Source organism: Rhamphochromis sp. 'chilingali' (assembly GCF_963969265.1).
Source record: "Rhamphochromis sp. 'chilingali' genome assembly, chromosome: 21".
Lineage (NCBI taxonomy): Eukaryota > Metazoa > Chordata > Actinopteri > Cichliformes > Cichlidae > Rhamphochromis > Rhamphochromis sp. 'chilingali'.
The window spans coordinates 7,718,751-7,742,256 of record NC_137949.1 but is presented as its reverse complement, the minus strand read 5'-3'; the positions used below and the strand labels follow the sequence as shown (position 1 = coordinate 7,742,256).

The 23,506-nt window shown below is 41.0% G+C and overlaps 1 protein-coding gene across 4 annotated transcripts in view; it reads left to right on the top strand.

Moving 5' to 3' along the window:
* Window positions 1-17,272, top strand: part of fgfr3 (fibroblast growth factor receptor 3) — a 66,846-nt gene extending 49,574 nt beyond the window's left edge. For 2 of the 4 annotated variants that reach the window (XM_080870664.1, XM_080870667.1), the window contains exons 8-18: window positions 916-1,060; window positions 1,687-1,862; window positions 6,597-6,745; window positions 6,930-7,051; window positions 7,223-7,333; window positions 7,421-7,611; window positions 7,977-8,099; window positions 8,506-8,576; window positions 13,143-13,280; window positions 14,270-14,375; window positions 14,682-17,272. In XM_080870664.1, the coding sequence (XP_080726790.1) occupies window positions 916-1,060; window positions 1,687-1,862; window positions 6,597-6,745; window positions 6,930-7,051; window positions 7,223-7,333; window positions 7,421-7,611; window positions 7,977-8,099; window positions 8,506-8,576; window positions 13,143-13,280; window positions 14,270-14,375; window positions 14,682-14,846 (1,497 nt within the window). In that variant the 3' untranslated portion in view covers window positions 14,847-17,272. The remainder of the gene's footprint in view (window positions 1-915; window positions 1,061-1,686; window positions 1,863-6,596; window positions 6,746-6,929; window positions 7,052-7,222; window positions 7,334-7,420; window positions 7,612-7,976; window positions 8,100-8,505; window positions 8,577-13,142; window positions 13,281-14,269; window positions 14,376-14,681) is intronic. The other 2 variants (XM_080870666.1, XM_080870665.1) reach the window with 2 other exon arrangements.
* Window positions 17,273-23,506: the final 6,234 nt, after the last annotated feature.

The window sequence follows — 23,506 nt, the reverse complement described above, 5'->3', positions numbered from 1 at the left end:
ATTTAAGACTAAGACTGTTTAAATCAAGCGTGCAAACTGATTTACTAACGTTAAATATCTGCACAATTTAAAAAGCTGGGGGGAAAAAGGGTTTTTTGTGCTTTATGGCGCTTTATTAAATCACCCATAAAACTAACCAGGCCTCTGAGCTCTATTTGGGGATTGCGGACCATTTAATAAATCTGGCTCTCTAAATTTTACTTGTAAAAAATTCAGGTGAAATCCCATTTTGGTAATGACATCTTGCAGCAGTAATCTTAAACTAAAAATATCTTTTTAAAACATCTTTACAAAACCCGGTGCTCATTTGAATTTGTTTTCTTTTAAAAACATAAAGGATCTAGGACTGATCCTTGAGGCATTCCTAGAAAAACACTGATCCAAAGGCGCAAATCACTTTCCTCTCACAAACACACAAAGACCTTCATAAGCAAGTCCAGAACCAAAGGCAAGCTTTGTCATCAGGTCAACTGTACGTGGTTCAGTTTAAACTCACGGGTGCATTTGGAGGCAACAGAAAACTCTCCTTATCAAAGAAGCTTACAGAAGTCTGTAAGAAATATTTTGTGTTAGGAAACTCTGTTATGACACTTCTGCCTGTTCTAAATGTGGAAATGGATGCCTGTGTCTTACGATTCCACATATGAAAGTAAATCACTGCTACAGTCTAGAAAATTCTTGATAGGAGTTCATTACATCAAAGAGTGCCTGTGGCGTTAGGCTGAACCAACGAGCTTGTCTCACAGCGTGGTGTAGGTGCTGCTTGGGTCTTTTCAGGTGTGGGTGATGGTGCTGACAACAGTAAACAGGACTGTCCTTTCCTCCAGGGTGCATTTGGTGTTTCTTCTAAGAAGCTTTCGCCTTACGATATATCTTCTCTCTCTGTCTCTTTCTCTTCCCTCTCATCCTCCACAGACGGCTGGCATTAACACTACAGATAAGGAGCTAGAGGTTCTCTTCTTGACCAATGTGTCTTTTGAGGATGCGGGCGAGTACACTTGTCTCGCAGGGAACTCTATCGGCTTTTCTTACCACTCTGCTTGGCTGACGGTGCTTCCAGGTATACTCTTCACTCTGTGGGTCCATTTTCTCCCACCTGTGTTACCTGAAATGTTAGAAACGCCACGAAACTTGTTTTGCTCTGCAGCACAATATTTAACATCAATTTTCAAACCTAATTATCATAGATTGCTACTTGTAAGCACATATTTTAAGTGCGTCGACGCTCTGTCACCATCCCTTTAATTTAACCAACCGAACATGCAATCCATCCTTCACTGAAAGGTGCTTTTTAATCAGAGCAGATCGTCTGCTCAGATGTCTCTGGGCTATGAGGCAATTTAACGACACTTCAGCTTTTGCTTTTCAAGACAATAATTGCCTCCCTGAGGAAAAGCGTATCACAGGTGCAATTACCTGCAGCAGGATAAAACTACACGATGATCACACCGTGGGTTGCTGCCCCAACCCACGGTGTGAATGCGAGCTTTCAGTGAGGAACAACAAGTTTCTGATCTGTTTCTCTTTTGATTTATGGATATTTCTTCACAGAAAATGCTCACTAAAAATCCATTTGGTTGAAGTGTGCTACTGAACAAAGCAAGCTATTTTTGAGTGGGAATTAAAACAAAATGCTGTGTGAATTTGGTGAATTTCAACTGACTTTTCACATTTTCCCTCCTAAAGCAGTGAGTCCACAAAAGGAAGACTACTACGCCGACATCCTTATCTACGTGACAGGCTGCGTGCTCTTCATCCTCGCCGTGGTCATCGCAATCCTCTGTCGTATGAGGATGACCACGCAGAAGACTCTGCCCACGCCTCCCGTGCAAAAACTGTCAAAGTTCCCCCTCAAGAGACAGGTAACAGAAAGTAGATACAAGATTTGCACAAGACTTTCCCAAAACCCTTCTTCTCTCTGCTTGTCTGTTTAATGCAGCTTTTAGTATATAACCCAGGTCAAACTAAGAAAGGAAGAGTTTGGGGTATCTGTCATTTAAATAATAGAACAAAGTATAAATTGGTTAAAGAAGGTTTCTACGCGTCTGTCTGTCCTGTTGTTTAATTGGCACTGTGTTGACGATGGACGGCAGCACACTGGTGACATGTGTTCACATTTATCTTGGAGCAGATTTGGTTCAGGGATATTTATGCGCTCCTGTGACTGTCAGTGTTGGTTTTAGATTTCACTCTGAGTGTATCACACACTCTCTCTCATCAACTGTTTGCGAAGAAACACAGAGTGGAGCAGCTGCATTGCCGCAGCTTTTAGTCCGAAGAACTCTTTGTGACTTCAAGCTTAGATACAGTATCTACTAAGATCGGGCTAATCATGCTCAGTTTATTATCGAACAGGCTGTTATTGAAATTAAAGCAAGTCTCGAGGGCTGAAGGAATAATTTATTTTGTAAAAAAATTGTTGAGCACTCTTCCAACAAGAGTTGAGACAAAGGATTGATCATCTCTTTATGTAAACACAAAGCTAGAGCTAGTAGCGGGTTAGCTTAGCATAAAGAGTAAAACCTGGGTACGCTAGCTTGACTTGTTAGTAAACACTCAGAGACAGACCGACAGATACAGGATTTTTTTTTAGACTGATGTTGATATTTTAACCCTTCAAGCTCTTTTTCTGACCTTAGTGGTTTCTGTCATATTTCAGGACTGCTTATAGAACAAAATTATTGGGTGCACATCAGACGTTAGCATAGCTGGTCTCTGCTTAAGCAGCTACCCTTGAAAAAATAACAGAAACTGCTTCTAATGGTCATCAAACCACATCCTTATTGATTTATACTGAGATGCTAAAATTCGTCATTATCTGTACGGGGGACGCTGTCAGATGTCATCTTTTTGGGGGTAGAATTAAGACTAGAGATGGCACGATACCACTTTTTTATGTCCGATACCGATACCGATATCATAAATTTGGATATCTGCCGATACCGATATGAATCCGATATAGTGTTTTTTAATCAACAAAACTGTTTTTTAAAATATCTTGCTGCATTTTGCAAGTCTGCAAGTTCATACTCAAGTTTAAAACAACAACTACACTAAAGCTATTCTGTTATACCTGTATACAAAAAAAATATTTCATAGTTCAGCAATACTGATCAATCTAATAAACTTAGACCTACACCATCCTCCCTATTCTGGTATTTTAAAGAGTACTTAGCGTAAATATTAAGCAACCTAACTAATAGGGTTCCAACTCCCAGCAACAACAAAAATAAATAAATAAAAAATAGGGAACCACCCCTCACGCTCCACCTCATGATGCTTAATCAACGTAATCAACCTTAATTTGATGCAGTGTGAAAAAAAAATGCACAGAAATCAATTATTTTTCAAGAAATATTAAATAGATTCAACATCTTTCTTCAACAAAATTGCAGACTGCACAGATGGTACCTTCCCAAAGGAAAATGTACTATAGCTTACTAGGGTATATATATTAGACTTAATAGTCACTATATACAGTAATTGACTTCTATTCATTTTACATCAAATTAAAACTTTGGGTGTCAGATAATTATTTATTAAAAGCTCAACATTTTAAATGAGAATAAGAAAGAAAAGTATGTCTTTGTGCCCCCTTTTCCCAGTTAATGCCCTATCGGCCCCCCTGGCTAAACTTTGCTAGATCCGCCCCTGCACAGTTACCAGCCGTCAGCTACGTAGAAAAAGATCCTCGAGTAGAAAGTAATATTAAATAAATTGTAACAACAGCTTATCAAGCTTAAACGTGCTGCTGTTGTTCAGCCGCTGGTTTGCTCTTTCTGGCGCAAAGTGGACCAAAAACAAACAAGAGAGACTCACGACAGAAAAGCCGATCAGCTAATCATTAGCAGTTTCACGATTGAAGTAGCAGCCGGAGAGCGAGAGGCAGTCGCTCGTTAAGCTTAACGTGGGAATGCTTTACAAACATTCAGAGATGGACTTACACACTTGCTTTACTTCTCTCGGGGATAACTTTGTCGGAGATGAAATGCCAGGTTGCTAGCGAAGCTCCAAATGCTATTCAGACCACCGACAGGTCCCGCATGCCACAGCCGCTCTATCACGTGATGCATACTGCTCCGACGTGCTAACGTTCTGAGGTGAGTTACTGCGTGTTGCAAGTTTTGTGAGGTGCTTTCGTGATATTTAATGGATCGGATTACATTTTTTATTTTTCTCCGATATCCGATCCAGTAATTTAGGTCAGTATCGGACCGATACCGATACGTAATATCAGATCGGTCCATCTCTAATTAAGACGCACGAAAAAACATTTCCTCAACATTTGTTATGCAGTTACTTATTCATGGATCATTTGCTAAGATCAGTTGCGGATCGGATCGCGAGTCGTCGTCACCATTTTACGCTCTGTTGTCATCAGTTGCAGAGCGCCCTCTTGTGGACTAACTATACAACGTCAGCACTGATATAATGGTTAAAGTGTGTTTTCTTTGTCTCTTCTTTACTTTTTTAATTGTTATTTATATGCCGTTATAAATGCTGATTCTTATATGTTGCCAAATAGCTAATATAAACCAATTTTTACTGTGCTTTACTGTGAGCAGCTCTAATGCTAACTTTTAACAGATATATGAAGGGGGCTTTCAGTTTTTAGGTTAAATCAAGATAATTCTTTTTTTTTTTTTTTATAATTTCTGCTACAAATAGCATTTTGTGCAATTTATTGTTCACGGTTTGTTTCCCTTAAACAAGCAAAATCATATTAGGAGAAATGAAAACACACTGATGAGGCTTCAAAAAATAAGATATCAGATATGATACACTTGGCAGTACGGGGTTAAAAGGGAACTATTACGCTCTTTTATAAGTCCAAGTTATTATTTTTGGACTCTAGCTTTGCATGAATCACAGTTCAAGAAATCCTGATTTATCCTACGTACTGTAGTTTATCTTCCATCTGAAAAAAGCTTTTTTACCTTCAACCTTTTCTCTAAAGAGAAGGTCGAACAAGAGGTGGGACAAATAGGCTTCTGTGCTCAGAGCCAGAGCTGTGAGTCTGGGTTGAGCATATTAAGGATAGCCACTTTGAATGACATCACAGAGAGCCAAGAACAAAACAAGACAGTCAGAAACAGATTATTTAGAGCAGTCGCACTAATCCCTGTGAGCCTTTAGCTCATTACTTTTGGTCTCTTACAGTAATTATAATCCAGGTAGGGATGTGCATCTTACCATTTCTCTCTGAATGCCAAGATTGTCTGAATGTCTAACATGTAGACGAGTTTGCGATTATCTCTTCGGCCCCACCCTGCTGGCTCCCACTGTGTGCAGGACATAGCCACTATGTGTGTCTGTGTGTTTTGTGCAAAATCCAGCTTTCCGACTCCATAATTAAAGGGTTGTGCATCTCAAAATGGAAACGATGCATTTTTAGAAAAGAAAATATTATTTGAAAGCCATAATGCAGTTCTTGGAAAACAAACAGACTTTTAAAACCACGATAAGGTTTCAGCTGTAAAGGCTGTTATACAGTCTGAGGTTGGGTTTTTTTTGGTACATAAAGAAGTATTGTTAGGTTATATCAAGTAGAAACCTCAACTATCGAAACATTTTTTAATTGTAGCCTCTAAATCATTTCTACTTGTGCGGCGCTCATATAAATGGTCTTATAAGGTAGTGCAGGGAAAGTTCTTATTGCATTTTTCTATAATCTTTGCTTCGTTTTTGTAAAGCTAATCTCCCTGTTCTCTCCTTTTTTTTCATAACTCTGAGTAAATCTCCTGTAAAGCTCCTGGCATGTTCTATCAGATATTACTTTTCATGCCTCTGAAATTGTGGTCAGGGCCCTTTTTCTCATTTTCCTCCAGTCAAGAAGTCTGGTAAGTGGACATGTTTGTTTCAGGACCCCACCTGAAGGGTCTGAGCCGGCAGACCCTGACATAAACAGATCTATCAAAAAGCAGACCCGAGCCATCGTTTTTTTCCCCAGCAGTCAGATAAATGGCGGGAGGATGCCGAGCCCAAGGGCTCAGCGGAATGACCGCAGATCCAGAAATGGAGCTTGTTGATGGATGGAGATGTCCACCCCACCTCGCCACTCACTCGCCCACCTCTGCATCCACCTTCATTCATCTTTGTTACCTCTCGCTTCCTCCCGTGCGCAGCCACAGGCCTGCTGTTTGTAAAAGTCACTGACATTGGTCTGGTCCCGAGATGTGTGATGTTTCCCAAAAAGGGTTTTATCTCAAGTCACTGAATGTTGTTCTTTAAACTTCAAAGCGGTTTTGAATTTGACTGGATTTTGCACTGGATGTATTTTTGTCAGTTTTTGTTTTTTTTCACCCCCCAAAAGAGTGTCAAGATTTTCAGTGTGTCACGAGAAAAGATTTCTTTTGAATATATTTTATGTTTCAGGGGCTGGTTCATTTTCAAAAACATCAAAAATATTAGGACTGTTTGAATAAATAATAAAGAGTCAAACTGATCTGAAAAAGGAATTACTTATTCATTATTTAGTTAAAAAATATTTGGTCAAAGATCACGGTTAGATTTCTCTTTTCCCTCTGTCTTTATTTGAATGCCTGTCACCAAACTCTTTTTCAGAGACTATAACAGTTTATTCTTTTGTACCCAAGCAGGTGTCCTTGGATTCCAACTCTTCCATGAACTCAAACACGCCGCTGGTCAGGATCGCCCGTCTGTCGTCCAGCGACGGCCCGATGCTCGCCAACGTCTCGGAGCTGGAGCTGCCGTCCGACCCCAAATGGGAGTTCCCTCGGACACGGTGAGGAAAAAAGCACACTGCACGCGCTCAAAAAAAATTATTCAGTCAAGTAAATTATATTTCACACTTTACATTGTGCTTATGTGACAAAATTACATGTGAAATTTACATGTAATCAAATTACTTAAAGTCTTATGAGTATACACACTGAACTCCAAGTCTGAAATCTGGCCACTTGTTTCAGGCTAACTCTGGGTAAACCTCTGGGAGAAGGCTGCTTCGGTCAGGTGGTTATGGCTGAGGCTGTTGGCATCGACAAAGAGAAGCCCAACAAGTCGCTCACTGTTGCTGTGAAAATGTTGAAAGGTAAGTAATCACTGTGGCTACCCTGCAGGAATGAATACATGACCTTGGCAGTGACAGTGCTACCATGCTCGCTGTTGTTCTGTTTGTCTTGTGTACTGGATTTGCGTTGGTTTGATTGCTTCGGTTCGTATTTTCGTCAGTACAAATGCTCCATTGATTTTCTTATCTCAGATGACGCCACAGATAAAGATTTATCAGACCTGGTGTCAGAAATGGAGATGATGAAGATGATTGGGAAACACAAAAACATCATCAACCTACTCGGAGCCTGCACACAGGATGGTGAGCGCAGAGTGCAGTAACAACAGAATTAATGCAGGACTTAACCATTGCCATGAAAGTCATATTTGTTCTCTGTTTCCCGTGCAGGTCCTCTGTATGTCCTGGTGGAATACGCCTCCAAAGGCAACCTGAGGGAGTACCTGCGTGCACGGCGGCCACCGGGCATGGACTACTCCTTCGACACGTGCAAAATCCCCGATGAGCAGCTCACGTTCAAAGACCTGGTGTCCTGTGCCTACCAGGTTGCCCGAGGCATGGAGTATCTTGCGTCACAGAAGGTTAGCCACGTTGCTTCACTTTAACTCAGTTATCATATAAAAGGATGCTTTGGCCTGCACTTAACTTCTCAATCAGACAACCCCCTATGAGCAAGCACTTGGCAACAGTGAGAAGGTAAAACTCCCTTTTAACAGGAAGAAATCAAGTCCATTACAGCAATGTGTTAATTGCGAAATTGAAAGATAATTAGATTAGTGAATTAAAACTCTAAGTTTAAACTAAATTTGAGGCTTTTAAAGTTCAGTTTGTGCGTTTCATAGTGCAAAGTAAAACTTGTCAACTTGCATCAGTGTTTCAGTATATTTGCGTGTATGCGTGAGTGCAATGCGCCGTGTGTTTGATGCATTTGTTCTTCTTCCCTCAGTGCATCCACAGAGACCTGGCAGCCAGAAACGTCCTTGTGACGGAGGACAACGTTATGAAGATCGCCGACTTCGGTCTCGCCAGAGACGTGCACAATATAGACTACTACAAAAAGACCACAAATGTGAGGCTCATTCCTTCAGTGCTGTCCTTTAGGAAAATATTATGTGTTTGAAGCGATACGATGGGATGGTATTGAATACAGCAGCAGCTTATTACATATGGCTGAAAGTCTTTTCTTTCAGTGTCACGGTCGGGTCGCATCTCAAAAGTAGAATTGAGCAGATTGAGCAAAATTAAAAGTGTATATGCGGATTCCACAGTGTTGATATGAATGTGTTTTCAAGCAAAGGCGTTGCTGCGAATGAAGCACCGAAATGGTCATCAGATTTCTGAAGCTAGCTGAAGTTCAAGCTGTGGTGGTGGCAGCGTGACTAGGCTGAAGTTTGTGTGTTTGTGTGAGTGTTTGGTTGTCAGCTCCGTACAGAGTGCTTCTGCTGACCCAAGCGTTTCTGTCTCCTTTGTTTCAGGGTCGTCTCCCCGTGAAATGGATGGCTCCAGAGGCTCTCTTCGACCGGGTCTACACGCACCAGAGCGATGTGTGAGTTTGCACAAACTAACCGTCACATACCAACTGCCCAGTCGCGTGTAAGCGAGTGCACCGGCGGAATCCGGGTGTTGAAATATCGTGACTGAGCGTGTTAGCATCAACCGTGTGCGAACATGGAATCATAACATTCCCTTTCCAAATATCTGCGGTTCACCTGATAACCCCCGAGGTTCTCGCGTATTAGCCGCGGCGCATTCCTGCATTTGTTCTTTTAATCTCTATCCAACGACAGCAGAGAGAGATAGGAACACAACAGAGTCCCGACATCTTAGTGCTGTTTTATCAGTGAAAATCCAACCTGCCCCAGAGCAGGAGGAGATAAAGAGGGTCAGTGGATTTATCACAAGGTGTTCCCTCAGGGCACTTTCCCCACAGCACTTCAAAAGGAATCTGGGCAGCAGAGACAGTTTTCACAACCTCTGATTGCTTCCGTGTTGGCCACGATCAAGAGAAGAAAGGTGAGGAGGCGAGGCGGCCTGCCTTGCAGTAGCTGTAACATACCACCCCCCACCCCAAAACGTCTTCTCAAGCCCCGCCGGCTACAGCCAGACGCCGTGTCCCCAGCACAGCCATCCAAGCCAAACACAGGCCCCTGTCAACACTGGCTCGCCGTGTGATTACACTAGACTGGGAACAGGCCGAGGGGAGAATCAGGCTTCTCTGTTATTTCAGCAGGTCTGGATTACACAGTCAATCCTCCCGCCAAACCTCCTCCTCCTCCTTTTATACAGTAGTCGCTCTGAAGCCAGTTTACTCTCACACACCCTGGGGGACCTTGACTTTTGACTCGCAATGATTTCTTATTTTTCCCCCTTTTTTTTTTAGGAAATATGATGGCGAATCAATTAAAAAACAATGAAAAAACTGTAGTGCATATTGTTTCTCCTGTCAGATTCATGCTTGTTGAAACCCTCCTGGCTCATTTACAGCTGTAAAGGCAGAAAACACAGTGGCAACATTTGGGAGCCATTTTTATAGGATTTTTGTCCTTTCGCACATTTTTCATTTTTCAAGAAAACGTGTAAGTCGTCATTAACATCACCAGTTCTCTTTTCGACTTCAAACACCAGAGTTATTTAGTGCAGATAGAGGCTCAGCCAGCACTGCGGCCGCTGCCAATGTCACGGAGGTGAGGATTTTATTTTGGACAGCTTCGGAGGTGTCAGCCTATAAAAGCTGCAGTGGAGAAATCTCACTGCAGCTTCACAGTGACGTACTAGCCCATTAAAAGCAGGGAAGGTGGGGAAGGTGTGGGCCAAAAGCAGCTGGGTTGTAAAAGCAGGTATGATTAAGACTAAAGCTTTTGGCACTGACACGTTTGTAGAAATGATTTTAAAGGGAAAGAAACTTACCTGTAACTAAATAAACGAATTAATGTCCAGTAGAACAGTAAATGTAATGCTGGTAGGCTTAGAGCAAAGATATGGTCACAGATAGAGTAGATGCCATTCTTTTCATTTAAGCCAGGGGTGTCCAAACCCAGGCCTCGAGGGCCGGTGTCCTGCAGGTTTTAGATGTGTCCTTGCTCCATCACAGCTTTAAATGGCTAAATTTCCTCCTCAACATGTCTTGAAGTTCTCCAGAGGCTGGTAATGAACTAATCATGTGATTCAGGTGTGTAGACCCAGGGTGAGATCTAAAACCTGCAGGGACACCGGCCCTCGAGGCCTGGAGTTGGCCAAGCCTGAATTAAGCAATGTCAATATCTTTAGATGAAGATGCAATTCTAAGTCCCCCTATGAAACATTTTAGCACAGCTTTTCCAAAAACCAAGGCTTGCTTTGGATTAAAATTATTAGCCCCCATGATGCTGATACTCAATTGTATATGTCCTCCTGAGCAGTCCCAGCCTATTCTTCTTTTGTGAATCTCTCGAGCTCCTCCAAACTTCCTGCACAGACCCTGGTCGTCAGTTCACCCCACAGTCAATGACACTCACTGTAGACTTCACCAGGACTGGGACACTCCTCAGTGACGTGTGTTGCTGTTTTCTTTCAAAATCTTCACATATCCTTCCTTTATGATTCCTTCTACTGTGAACATAATACTCCCACCACCGTGTTTGACTGTGAGGACGGTGTTCTTGGGGTTGTTCGCCTCTCCCTTCTTCCTCCAAACACAAGCAGTGCCTCTATGATCAAATGGCTTTATTTTTGTCTCATCTGACCAAAGCATGTTTTTCCAGTATGCAGTATCTTCCTCCAGGTCATCCTTAGCATAGTTGAGTCTGGGTTGATGGTTTCTCTTCTGCAGAAGTGGACTTTTTCTCGCAGTCCATTCCTGTGCAGAGTTTGTGTGCGATTGTCTTCTTTGCGTTCTGGTGTTCTGGGATTATTTGACACTTCTCTCAAAGAGTCTTTGAAATCTTCTGCTCCCTACCTCTGCCAGGCTCGTTCTGTACGGTGTGGCTCTCTTTGAGTTTCTTGGTGATACTTCTCACTCCAAATCTTGACACTTGGAAACCCTCTGATAACTTTTTATGTCCACCTCCTCTAAACCAATTCCCTTTTTGTTGGCACGATGCTTTCACAGCGACAGCTAAAAACCCTTACTGAAGTTTTTATACTGTATATAAATAGAAAGATACATTTTACAAGCGTTGAGCATTACAGAGTTAAAGCACATCCTGTAGTGGTTTATGCTATAGCTCAGTAAAAGTAGTATGTTTAGATATACTATGTTAAAAAGACACATGGGAAAAAGCCTTTCAATAATTTTGCACTTATCTGCTCACAATATTACTCAAAACTTCTTTAACAAAGTCGGTCATTATATTGCGACGCTGATATATTCTAACAGCCTTCATTTTCTTAATTTGACTCATGCCGCTGCTTATATGAGTGGCTGACGTTTATTAATGTCTGCTGTAAGAATACACGATCAGTGGTGTGTTGATTGGTATCATGTGCAAATATTCTTTATTAAAAGTGTCTACAGGACTGAAATCACAGATGGATACCATTCGTCAGAGTCTATTATTAGCCCCAGAAACAGATGATGTTGTTTTTCCGTATAAGTCATGAAGAGAGTCGGTGCTGAATATGAAAACAGCAAGAAGCAATGCTTGGGCAACAAATAAAGCCAATAAAGTTGTGGCTGACTTTTCATTAACTCTCGTCTCCAACCACCTAGCACATGCAGTACTGCCAGATTGTCAGTAACAGGTTTGGTATGATTGGTGAAGAGAAAATCCAAGCAAATAACGAGTTCCCCACTAACGAAATTAGTAGTGGCAGCATGGCCTTTTTGCTACTAAGGCAGCGTTGTTCCTCTTCGTCTGTTCGCACATGTACTTTCAGTGGCTTTTCATCGCCCAACAGGGCTGATTGATGAACACATTTGAAGTCGATAGATATTGCCACAGCTATCATTGAACCAGCACACCAAATGCAGGATTATATTCATTCCTCCCCAAAGTGATTATCCTTCTAAATCTCACTAAATCAGCCATCGGTGATGCTTGCATTGAGATTCCGAGACTGTCAGCTCCCGTTGCTGCAGGTGCCCAAATGAAGTGTTTATATCTTCATTGCCTTCTTCTCCTGTTAGTCACCTAATAGCCTGTGAATATTCATTCCTAGCAACCATCAATAAATATAAGCAGCCTCTCTTTTCTGCTCTTCCTTCTGATTCCGACTATCCTGCTGTGACACTGAACACCTGATTTGTTGACATGTTTCCCTCTCTTTGAATATTGATGTCTCTTTTTCACCACAGTCGTCTCTCAGGCTTTCATCCGACTCTCTCCCTCTCTGTCTCAGGCGTGCGCCGTATTCGGATTTAAGACCAGCCGGCTAAGCCAGTGTAGCGGCCCTTTTTTTTCATTTATTCACCCTCTGGACCAGAGCGCGGATAATTAGATTAGACCTAGCGAGAGCTGCAATAGAAGGAGGGGACTCATTCTGATTCACTGGACGAATAGCCAAACAATAGTATGCTGAGTTAATAGACTGCCCGTTATATGATTACTGTCCCTCATTTTTTAGACATTAAGAAATAATACGGGGGTTCATTGGAGCTGCTGCCACCGAGAGACAAAGAAAGAGAGATGATGGCTTGGTTTAGATAGCAGCTGCGCTTTAACGCTAGATGCTGTATAATAAGTTTTCCCATTTATCTCTGCTTCTCCCTTCAGGTCAGGCCTGTGTTGGTGTTGTGGAAACATCATTATCTGCGTCCATAGTTAATAGCTGCCTATTTACCACAAGATTTTTGTGCACGCTTCGTTTTTTTGTGTTGTTTTTTTTCTTGAGCCATCAAAACAACGAACTGATGATTACATCTCCTTCTTTCGTTTACTCGTCTTATTTCTTGCTTGAGGCAAGAGAAGTAGATTTTTTTTGTTTGTTTACAAATATTGACCAGCTGTCTGAAACAATAAGAATTTCAAATGGATTTTTTCAAATTGAGTGCAGTTAACATTACCGAGGATCGATTTTTCCTTCAAACAGATCGATCGGTGGACAGAGCGCATCTGTGTGAACTGTGACTGCCTTAGACCGCGGCGTCGCTACGACCTCTGATCTATATTCCTCGTGTGTTTGCGCTGCTGTTTAGGTGGTCTTATGGGGTACTGCTGTGGGAGATCTTCACCTTGGGAGGCTCGCCGTACCCAGGGATCCCAGTGGAAGAACTCTTTAAACTGCTGAAGGAAGGACATCGAATGGACAAGCCTGCCAACTGCACCCATGAACTGTAGGTGTCTGCATGAGTATAAGTGTGTTGCCTTTGTTTACAGGAGGCTGTCCAGATGAGCCAAACAACAGCAGGTTACACCAGGGCCCTGTTATGTTCCTCAGTAATATTCTGTTTATCTGTCATACTGTCATACATTTGCTGACATTCCCAGAAAGCCATAACTTTATACCTCTTTTTTGAAGTGTTTTTTGTTAGGAGGGTTTCGATGTTTTAATGAGTTGTTCTGTCATTAAAATACTGTATTCATAATATGTTTGTATAAGGCAGGGGTGTCCAACTCCAGGCCTCAAGGGCCGGTGTCCTGCAGGTTTTAGATGTCCCCGTGATCCATCACAGATAAATACAACAAAATAAAATGATATGATAGGACGAAAACTGTGGTATTTTGTAAATATAATAATAAACAAGAATTTACTGTGTAATTGTGTAACTTTATTAGCAGCGTCCCCTTTTGAAATGCGCCAACAAGAGAGTAACGTCCTCCTCTCTGCCCCTTAATGCTTTCTGGTCACTATGGTAACACGTAAATATTTTTTTCAAAATAAGACACACAACTACAACACGGGAAAAGATCCAGGGAATCCAAGTTAATGATAAAAAAAAACCCTGAAAACCTTAAATTTCACACCCGAGTCTCGTCTCTCACGGTACCAAACGACGGCCCGGGGGTTCGGACCGCTGTTGACCCAAGGTGATATCTAAAGCCTGCAGCACACCGGCCCTTGAGGCCTGGGGTTGGACACCCCTGGTATAAGGGAACCAAACAGCTTGTTGGCCCTGTACAATATAGATATGAGATCATTTTCAACTGTGAATCACTCAAAGCTAAGAATAAAAATAAGGAGCTGGAAATGAGCCTAATAGGGACCTTTTGTGTTATGTCTAGTCTGCTAAAAAAACCGAAACAGTAAAAACAGTCCATCTAAGACCGGAGAATGTAGTGAACGAGATGCAGTGTGACTAAATCCTCGCTGTTGGGATTCCAGGTACATGATCATGAGGGAGTGCTGGCACGCTGTGCCATCGCAGAGGCCGACCTTCAGACAGCTGGTAGAAGATCACGACCGGATTTTATCAATGACCTCCACAGACGTAAGTCTCCCTGCAAAGCTGCAGAACACACACAACACCAGAAATAAAAGCACACGCAGCTTATTGCGTCACCCAACCATAAAAACACTGCTAAAGAGTCGCAATGAGAGATTCTTTAGATGTTTGGGTGTATTTTTAAAGTTGCATGCGAGTGAACAATGTAAAGCAGCATAACATTTCCAAAGTATTTCATATTCTGAAGACCTGGAATAATACGCTAAACTTTTTTCCAATCATCTGACCACCAAAAAGTGAAAAAGTTTGACTGTGACACCAGAGTCTAACCTCTGACCTCTCCTCTGACAGGAGTACCTGGACCTGTCGGTGCCCTTCGAGCAGTACTCGCCCACCTGTCAGGACTCCAACAGCACCTGCTCCTCAGGGGACGACTCCGTGTTCGCCCACGACCCGCTGCCTGACGAGCCCTGTCTTCCCAAACAGCTTCCCAGTAACGGGGTGATTAGGACATAAAACCTGTGCCGGAGGAGGTCGGACATTAACCTCTTCTCACAGTTTGTGACAGAAATATCACCGCTCACTGACTCAAGCACCTCAAGATACGGAGAGGGACAAAAAAGAAAAAAAAGAAAACTCAGCATGCGATACTTCCACAGTGCTTCAGCTCTTTTTGATTTGTCTTAAACTCTCGGACAAAGCTCTGTTTCGTGTTTTCTTTTTCTCCTCATCCCCACGAACTCTCTTTAAACATTGAAGGATTTTTTTTTTCTTGCCGTTGAACCATGTTTGTGTTCTTCTTTTCAGAAATGAAATTATATTTTTGTACTCGGGCCAGTCTTTTGTTACAGACAATCTGTGGGGTGAAACCATTCCGTGCCTACTGGGATTAAACCTCCTGAGACTGGATTTAGGAGGAGGAAATGAAGGGCATTGATGAGTGACTTGTTGGTGATCCAGTGGGTGGGGGTCCTCCAATTTTCGGTTTGTTTTTTTTTACTACACGGAGCCCTTTTATCGCAATAAAGCGATCTGAAAGAAAATTGATGAACGAGATACCAGCAAAGCCAGCGTGAGCTCAATGACAGGATTTGTTCTTCCGCAGAGTTACTAGAAGACGTTCAGCAACAGAGAGGATCACGTGAGCGTTTCCTCGTGAACGTGTACGCCATCATCCGCATTTTAGCTTCCTGGGAAAAAGAAAAAGTGATAATCATGGAACAAATTTTCCTCATCAAAGATGAGGCAAAGCTTCAGGGCCATTCAGTAATAAGAACAGCGAGGTTATGAGGGGTTTTTTAAAAATGTACCTACAAAGTGATTTATTGTAAATATATAAATGCAAATATGTATCATAATGCTGTCCACAGCCGTGTACTTAAAAGACAAAAAATGACATTTTTTTAAGATATTGTTTTAGGATTGGAAACTTTGCAATCTAGGAGACACTGTCATGAACGTGTAAAACACTTAATCAGAAAAGGTTTATTTGAGTAATTAACGTGTATATTTGTAAAGATATTTATAGACTTAACATGTGGTTCTTAAGTTCGAAAGGTCTAGTTTAGGATTTTTAGTACTGTACGCAAAGATTTCTATTTCAATGGGTTTTTTCCTTTTGTTTTTGTAACTTATTTTACAACCAAACTGCGATATTATTTTCACAACTGGCAGACTCCTCTGGTTTCTGATCCATCTTTTTATTGGTTTGTTTACAGTTTAGAATGTATGACACGAAGATGATTTGTTTTGTTTTGTTTTGAGAGCGAGAGAGTGCGATTTGACTGCCGGAGGAGGACTCACGAAGGCTGAAGGCTCCTGCTGAGGAGAGCCGGATGTTTCCAATGAGTTCTGAGTTCTGGTTTAGAAAAGTTAGCGTTTGCCGTATCAAAGCGACGATTCACTCTTGCTGGGCAAGAAAAAGCAGGAGATGCGTACCGGGGAGACCTTCTAGTACTTAAACACATATTGAACATCAACAACAATGACTAGCTGTGAATCATAAGAAGCCTTCAGACCCTTTGTAAGGGAAAAAAAATCCTCCTGTTTGGACTGTTTTACTGTTCAGGCCATGAAAAGATTAATGTGTTTGCTTCTATTATTTCAGTTCAATTTATGTAATCACCAAATCACAACAGTCTTCTCGAGGTGCTTTATATTGTAAGGTGAAGAAACTACAATAATACAGAGAAAAACCCAACAATCAGAGCGAGCATTTGGCGACAGCGGGAAGGACAAACTCCCTTTTAACAGGAAGACTTCTGCTAGATCCAGGCTGAGAGAGGGGCAGCCATCTGGATCAATTGTTCTTCCAAGTTTTGGCATTATAGTCATTTTTTACATCTGACCACAAAGGCTGGTGTCAGAGTAACATCTCACCTGCAAACATGAAGGTGTTAGCCTGTATTGACAGTTTTCTGTAGAGGGTTAGGGTTAAGATTAGCAGCTACGATGAGGGTTAGAAATGGGCTTCTTCATGTGTAATTGTTAAATGTCACTTGTTTCGTAGTCTAAAAATGACCAAAAAGAGGAATTCAAGTTGCATCGCCTGTAGCTGGTGTTGTTTGAAAAGATTTAACGTAATTATAGGTGGATTTTTTTTTTAAACATGCTTCTGAAGGCTTCAATTGCTTAACTCGTAAAGGTCACAGGGTCAGCGCTAACAAGCTTCAGTCTCAAAACTCTGAGCGCCTGTGTACACTTTCACGGATGAAAAGATCAGCTTGAAGGCAGAAATGTAAAGCTGTTGTCCTTTTGTGCTTGAGTGTGGGGGAAAAAAACACTCTGCCCAAACGCTTGAGATTTTATCGCTGCTCTGTAGTATTAATACTGAAATGAAGGCATGCTGTGCGACTTACAGATCACACGGCAACAAAAGAAACTATATATACAATATATATATATATATATATATATAAATATATAAATATTGGTTTGTTGAATGAGACTCTGTGGTGGGTCCTTCTTCAATTTCCATTTGTTGAGAAAAGTGCCAAATTAGTCTTAAAAGTCTATTTTATCAAATTCTTCATATCTCTGAACCAAATACTGCACTGGTGAATGTAGGCGGGCAGAGGTTTACACGTGCAGGGAAGGATCATGGGATTTCCAAGATGGATGGATCCATCTTTTTATTTTGTTTTTGTTTTTCTTTCTTTTTTTTAATGCAGTCATCTGTCTAGCCGACTCCTCCCTCCCCCAAAAAAGCAAAAGCGTTGAAATGTTTACAGGATCTGTTTTCAGAAAAGTCACAAAAGGGAAAGCGACGTTCAAGTGGCATTGAAGGGTTCACTAACACATTTTACTCGCTGCTAAATGGAAAAGGTGCAGACACGCCGCTCTGCAAAGGCCTCGCTTCAGTGTGTGAGATGACTTTAAACATGTGGTCATCCCTCACCTCACCTGAAGTACTTTAAAGTGTGAAAATTCATATTTTAATTGATTGCTTCACTGGTAGAGCACTGAAACAAGGCCTTTGCGTAGTGAGCAGCCACACAAAGTCGTAGTTATTTCTGTTTTCAGAACAGTTTTTGGCCCAAATCTGTAAAGTGCCTGGAAATAATTTAGGAAATTGGTTCATTTTGATCACATTTTGAATGTATAATTACCAAAATAAAGTTCTCACTAGAAGCGGGCAACTATTAGCCTGATTTTTTTATTTCGTTTCTTTCCCAAGTGAACAAAACAAACAAAAAAGGCACTTCGGTAAAAGGTTGGATGGATCTAATGAAACAGATGATGTTTTGTTGTATTTATTCTTCCATGCTGGGTAAAAGCTTTCCCTATGGTGAGAGTATTTTTATTCTTAACTATTTCAGTTTTTCAGTGTTGTTATTCATTAAAGAGCCAGAAGAAGAAGAAGAAGATGATGATGTAGAGTAGTAATTGTACTAGATGCTGATGCTCCCCATCAGGATTTGCTCCTGGCATAGTTTATCTTTTATTTTTCATGTTATTTCTGTGTCCATGTTGAGCTTTTTACTCTTGACACTGATGGGCTCTCTCTGTTTCATCACTCTTAAAATGAATGTGTTGTATTTAAGACGTGTCCCATTTTTGGCAATAACCAGGACCTCGTTTCCACGGTTTTGATTTTGAGTCATGTGATTTCAGCAACCTGTCAAACACATCTATTAAAGATAATAAATCTTCTATCAAATGTGACGGTGTTTCACAATTCAAATAAAATCGGAATCGGGAGTTTTAGTGGAGACGTTTCCGTATTATTGTGCAGAAGTATCTGCGACACATTAAAAACAACACATATATTTGAGTGAATATGGTTGCTTTGCTACTAAACTGAACAACCCCCACAGCCTCAGCAGGGAGCGACTCTTACTGTACTTACAGTCACGCGTTGACCTTTAAACGCTTGCGGTCACTGCTCGGATTTATTTATTTATTCTCCCGTTTCCGATCAGGAGGGGAGGGAGAGGGGTGTCATCTTAAGTATACGTCTTTCCTTCCCTATATTGCACAACTACACCCAAACATTCACGTCCTTTCTCACGTGGATTGTTTTTTTTCAGTAAGTTGTCAAGCAGCTCCGCACTATTTTCATTTTTCTCTACGCTTCATATAGTTCTAACCTCGCGATGAGTTAGTCCAGCATAATTTATAGTTTTTTTTTTTTCGTTTTTTTTTTTTTAATTTTGTTTTTTTTCTTTTTCTTTTTTTTCTTTTATTAGTAATATAAACATACAAACAAAATGCACCATATATTACAGATTCAGAGAATAAACATTTCTTACATATTAGCAACTTTCATATATAGTGAAAATAAAATATAAAGATGGGGTCACATAAATTAACAGATTATTAACTCACTAAATCAAAATCTTCTACAAAGGAAACAAAAAAAGCAGCCTTTTTCTTTTTAACTAAAGTCAAAGATTTAACCAACAGGTTTAGGTCGTTTTTCCAGTGAGCCAGTGTTGGTTTAATCTTAAAAAAGCGACATTTATGTATAAAATACTTACACAAGATTAATAACACATTAACACCATAATTAGCTTTCTTTTCTTTCAAAAACACTCCAAACATTATCATATTTAAGGTAAATGGGGTAATTTGAATCCCACTGGAATAAAGCCAGGTATGAAAATCCAACCAAAATATTTGTATAAAATTGCACAAAAAGAATAGATGGTCCAAATCCTCCTCTTCTGTTTCACAAAATACACAATTACCAGTTTCTATTTTGAATCTATCACTAAGGAGTCTATTTGTCGGGTAAATTTTATTCAAGATTTTAAATTGGACTTCTTTCCCTTTAGGAGGGATAGGGAAGGTGATATAATCAGTTCTTATTTTTTCAATTTCTTCCCTTGCATAATTTATAGTTTGAAATGCGCTTTTACGTTGCTTAAGTATGCACGAGTAGAGCTGTTTTGTAAGTATCGTTTTCATGCATTTGTTTTATTGCCGCCATTTTGCATTCTGCAGGGTTTGTTTGTCGGGGGTTTTGTGTTTTTTTGCAAAAGTTATCCTCAGATTTTTTTTTTGTTTTCACAATCCCGCACTATTTATTTTTCCTCCCTCTGTATTCATGTTTCTAACATAGAAAGGTGGAACTAACCATTTGGCATTATTTGATTTTTTTTTTTTTTAGCGTGTGTGTAATTCATAGTTTTTGTTGTAACGTACCTGTTCTGCTCATGGTGAATCCTCTGTAACATTCCACCATCACACCCCCTCTGAGCAAACAAAACAACTTTCCACAACTCTCTCTTTATGTCTCTCTCTCTCAGTTTCTCTCTCTCTCTGTGTCTCTGTGCCTGACAAACTATGCTGTCAAAAAAAAAAAAACGTTTTCAATAAACAATATAATAGCGTTTGCTGTCAGCAGTGTGTCTGTCGCTAAGAGTATGAATTTGCAAAAACAAACTGTTCCTGTGGCAAAAAACGAGTCAAACATTAAAAAAACCCCAGACAGATTTTATGATTCATGGTAGAAGTTTGGAAGTGTATGTCAATGAAATGGAGCTAAAATACCACAAAAGTACAAATGTCAGCATGTTTGTTTGCCCGCTGTCTCAGGTTGTTTCGTCTGAACGTTGTCAGTACAGACGCAGATTGCGGGACTTTTCCCTTCTACGCAAACTTACATAACTGAGGGATGAAATGCAAGACTTTAACAAAGACAAAGAAGTTGCTGCAAAGAAACACACTCACTGGAGACTTTACTACATCCATGTCACTAGTACCCAGTTCAGCCTTATTTTGTCTTCAGAACTGGCACAGATTCTTCAAAGTCCTGGAAACATTCCTGACAAATTTTGCAGACTTGTCGGTTTACGTCCATGATATAAATCTTGTTTTCTACCACATCCCAAAGGTGGACTGAGACCGGATCACTGCGAAGGCCAGTTGCATTCAGCGAAGTCATTGTCATGCTTGAGAAACCAGTTTAAGGTAATTTGAGGTTTGTGACATGGTGCCTTATGTCAGGATAACACTGTGGTGTAAAGGACACTGTAAGCGATGCTCATTTAAACTGTGGCATTTAAACGATGCTCACGGGGTCAATTTGATGGCAACTTATCAACGATGAGGTAGCCATCATGGGGTAGCCAAGCTGATTTTACTCTAAAAGGAAACATAATTTACAAAATGACTATCATGCTATTTTTTATTATGAGATCATGAAAACAAAAATGTGTTACAAACATGAAAAGCCAACATTTTTTGTCATTTTTGTCACTGATTTCTACACAAATATACTTGTTTTTGCATGCAGAGGAAAATTGTCCAACAAAGACTTCAGCATTAGATATACTCAGTTTGTAGGGCCAACCCTTCAGGCCGTGTCACAAGCATGGCTAAAAATAAATATCCATGCATCCATCCTCTTCCATTTATCCAATTCAGGGTCACGGAGGGTCTGTAGCCGATCACAGGTACCATAGGTCGAGAGGCAGGGTACACCCTGGACAGGTCACCAGTCTGTCGTAGAGCCAACACATAGAAGCAGACAACCATTCTCACTCACATTCATATCTACGGGCAATTTAGATTAACTAATTAACCTAACCTCACTAACTGCATGTGCTGCAACAGTGCTAACCATTGCACCAGCGTGCTGCCATACTGTCTTTAGCAATACCTAAACACGGTTTTTCAGTCAAGTAAAAAGCAACTACAGATAACTGTCGTTACTGGATGGTATTGTTTCCTTCGATTCCCGAATATCTCCATCGACAAGTGGACACATTACTGTGTTATTATCTTATTTAAAGGAGCTTGAAGAGAAATAAGAGACCGAGCGTTTATGCCACTCTGCATAAAGAGGCTCTTATATGTACAGAGGAGGATTATGGGAATTCGACCAACACAGAGACACACTTCCGTTGTCCAGCAACAATGGCGCTGTGTGAAAGTCAAATGCTGATTGATTAACAAGCCGAGTCAGCAAACCAAGGATGCCGAGCAAAGACAGTGACCGTACTGGTTATTGTGGTGATATTTAATTTGTAATAGAGTGCGTCCAGTTAGCTTTATGACAAAGAAATTCTTTGTATATTATGACCTCGTCTCCTCCAAGGTAGGGGCTAAACTTAAAGGTCCAAAACCAGTACATGCAGGTATGTAAATCAGCTGAATGTGAAGATGTGTTATTACAATTTAAATACAATAATTAATTGTTTTCTTCAGTAAAATGTGTATATTATCATGACATGGTATGTGTACAGCATGCAGAGAGGGAAACTAAAGATGCTGAGAATTTGAATAACACCTTTAAAGTGCAACAGGAAATGCAGTGAGCAGAGATTTTGTTGCCCCAGTTCCTGTTGATTCTGTCACGCAGTGAACAAATTAGCCTCTCATAGCATCTTAACTGCTCTTTAATCAAGTAAAGTCTTTGCCTCTCTGTCTTTGTTTGCTGAGCATGGTTCCACGCCCTCCCTCGCCGCCTCACTGGCTGCAGCTCAGTAAATGGCTGGTAGGAGGGGAAGATTTTTTTCAGAGGGGTACTGAAGGCACGGCCAGGGTGGGAGGGCAAAGCTGGACAGTGACAGAGGGAGAGAGAGGGGTCTATGTATTCAGGCTTTTGGCCCTCAGCCCGTCTCAAGTGCGTCCTGAGGGGAACATCCTGCCCCTCGTTGGAACTTCCTCAGCCTGCTGAAGTGGCCCATTCATGGAGGTCTTGTGAGGGGGGCTTGTTTTTGCTGCTAAATGGATGTTTCTGTTTCAGAGGTGTTTGTGCTACTGGACGCTTTCCACTCCACGCCATCCCCCAGACACACATACTTACGCACACACCCTCTACCCCCACTTTTCTCCCCCTCCTCCTGTTGACTTCCCATTTCCCCTTCTTCTCCTTCTCCTTTTCCCTTCTGTTTCTCCTCCCTGCTCTCAGCTAACTACAGTCTCAGCTGCAGTTCATCAAACTTACACGCCCACTTTAGGCTCCTGTTAGACCTTTAATCCACCTCTCAGCACAGGAGGAGCTGGAGTCGAGGAGGGGTAACTGCAAAGCAGATATAAAGGGATGGATACTTGTTTCACTTCTCTAAAGCAGAAGTGGTGAGTCTGCTAATCAGCCAGCTACACATCTGTATCTTTTCATGTAAAACAGTGCACATGTTATCAAGTGTAAAATGATGAGAAACAGTTGCTTCAGGAAAAAGCTGCATTAAAGAACTGCATCTGTGGACTTCCAGTTTGGGCATCATTTACGTTTTGTTCCCTGAGACTGTTTAATCTGTGAGTCTGATAAGTGCTGCCGTCACATTAGGGGAAACAGTGGTTGGAGACAACAACAAGATCAAAAGTGCAATGAACTTGCCATTTCTTTGTCTTTCAAATGGCTGCTTTGAAGTCAACTTTGGTCACTCAAGAAGATAAAGCAACAATAACACAGTCAGTCTACTACGTGTCTATTAGTTTGTGATTAAAAACGGTCATATTGGTCAATTACAAGTAATCTGTCTGCAACAATATGGTGACGAACGGCAAAATCTGTTGCCGTCTACATACAATTTATTTTTCTGTGAATGTTCTGGCAAGACATTCAGAATCTCGCCAGAACTTCATAAATGTGAAAATAGTGATGTAGTTACTGTGTGATGGCAAATTAACTGCAAAATGGCATAGGCACTTGGCAAGCTTTCTGTTATATGGATATATAAACAGAATAGAACCATTTGGCAACCAGCTGAATTCAGTCCACTGTT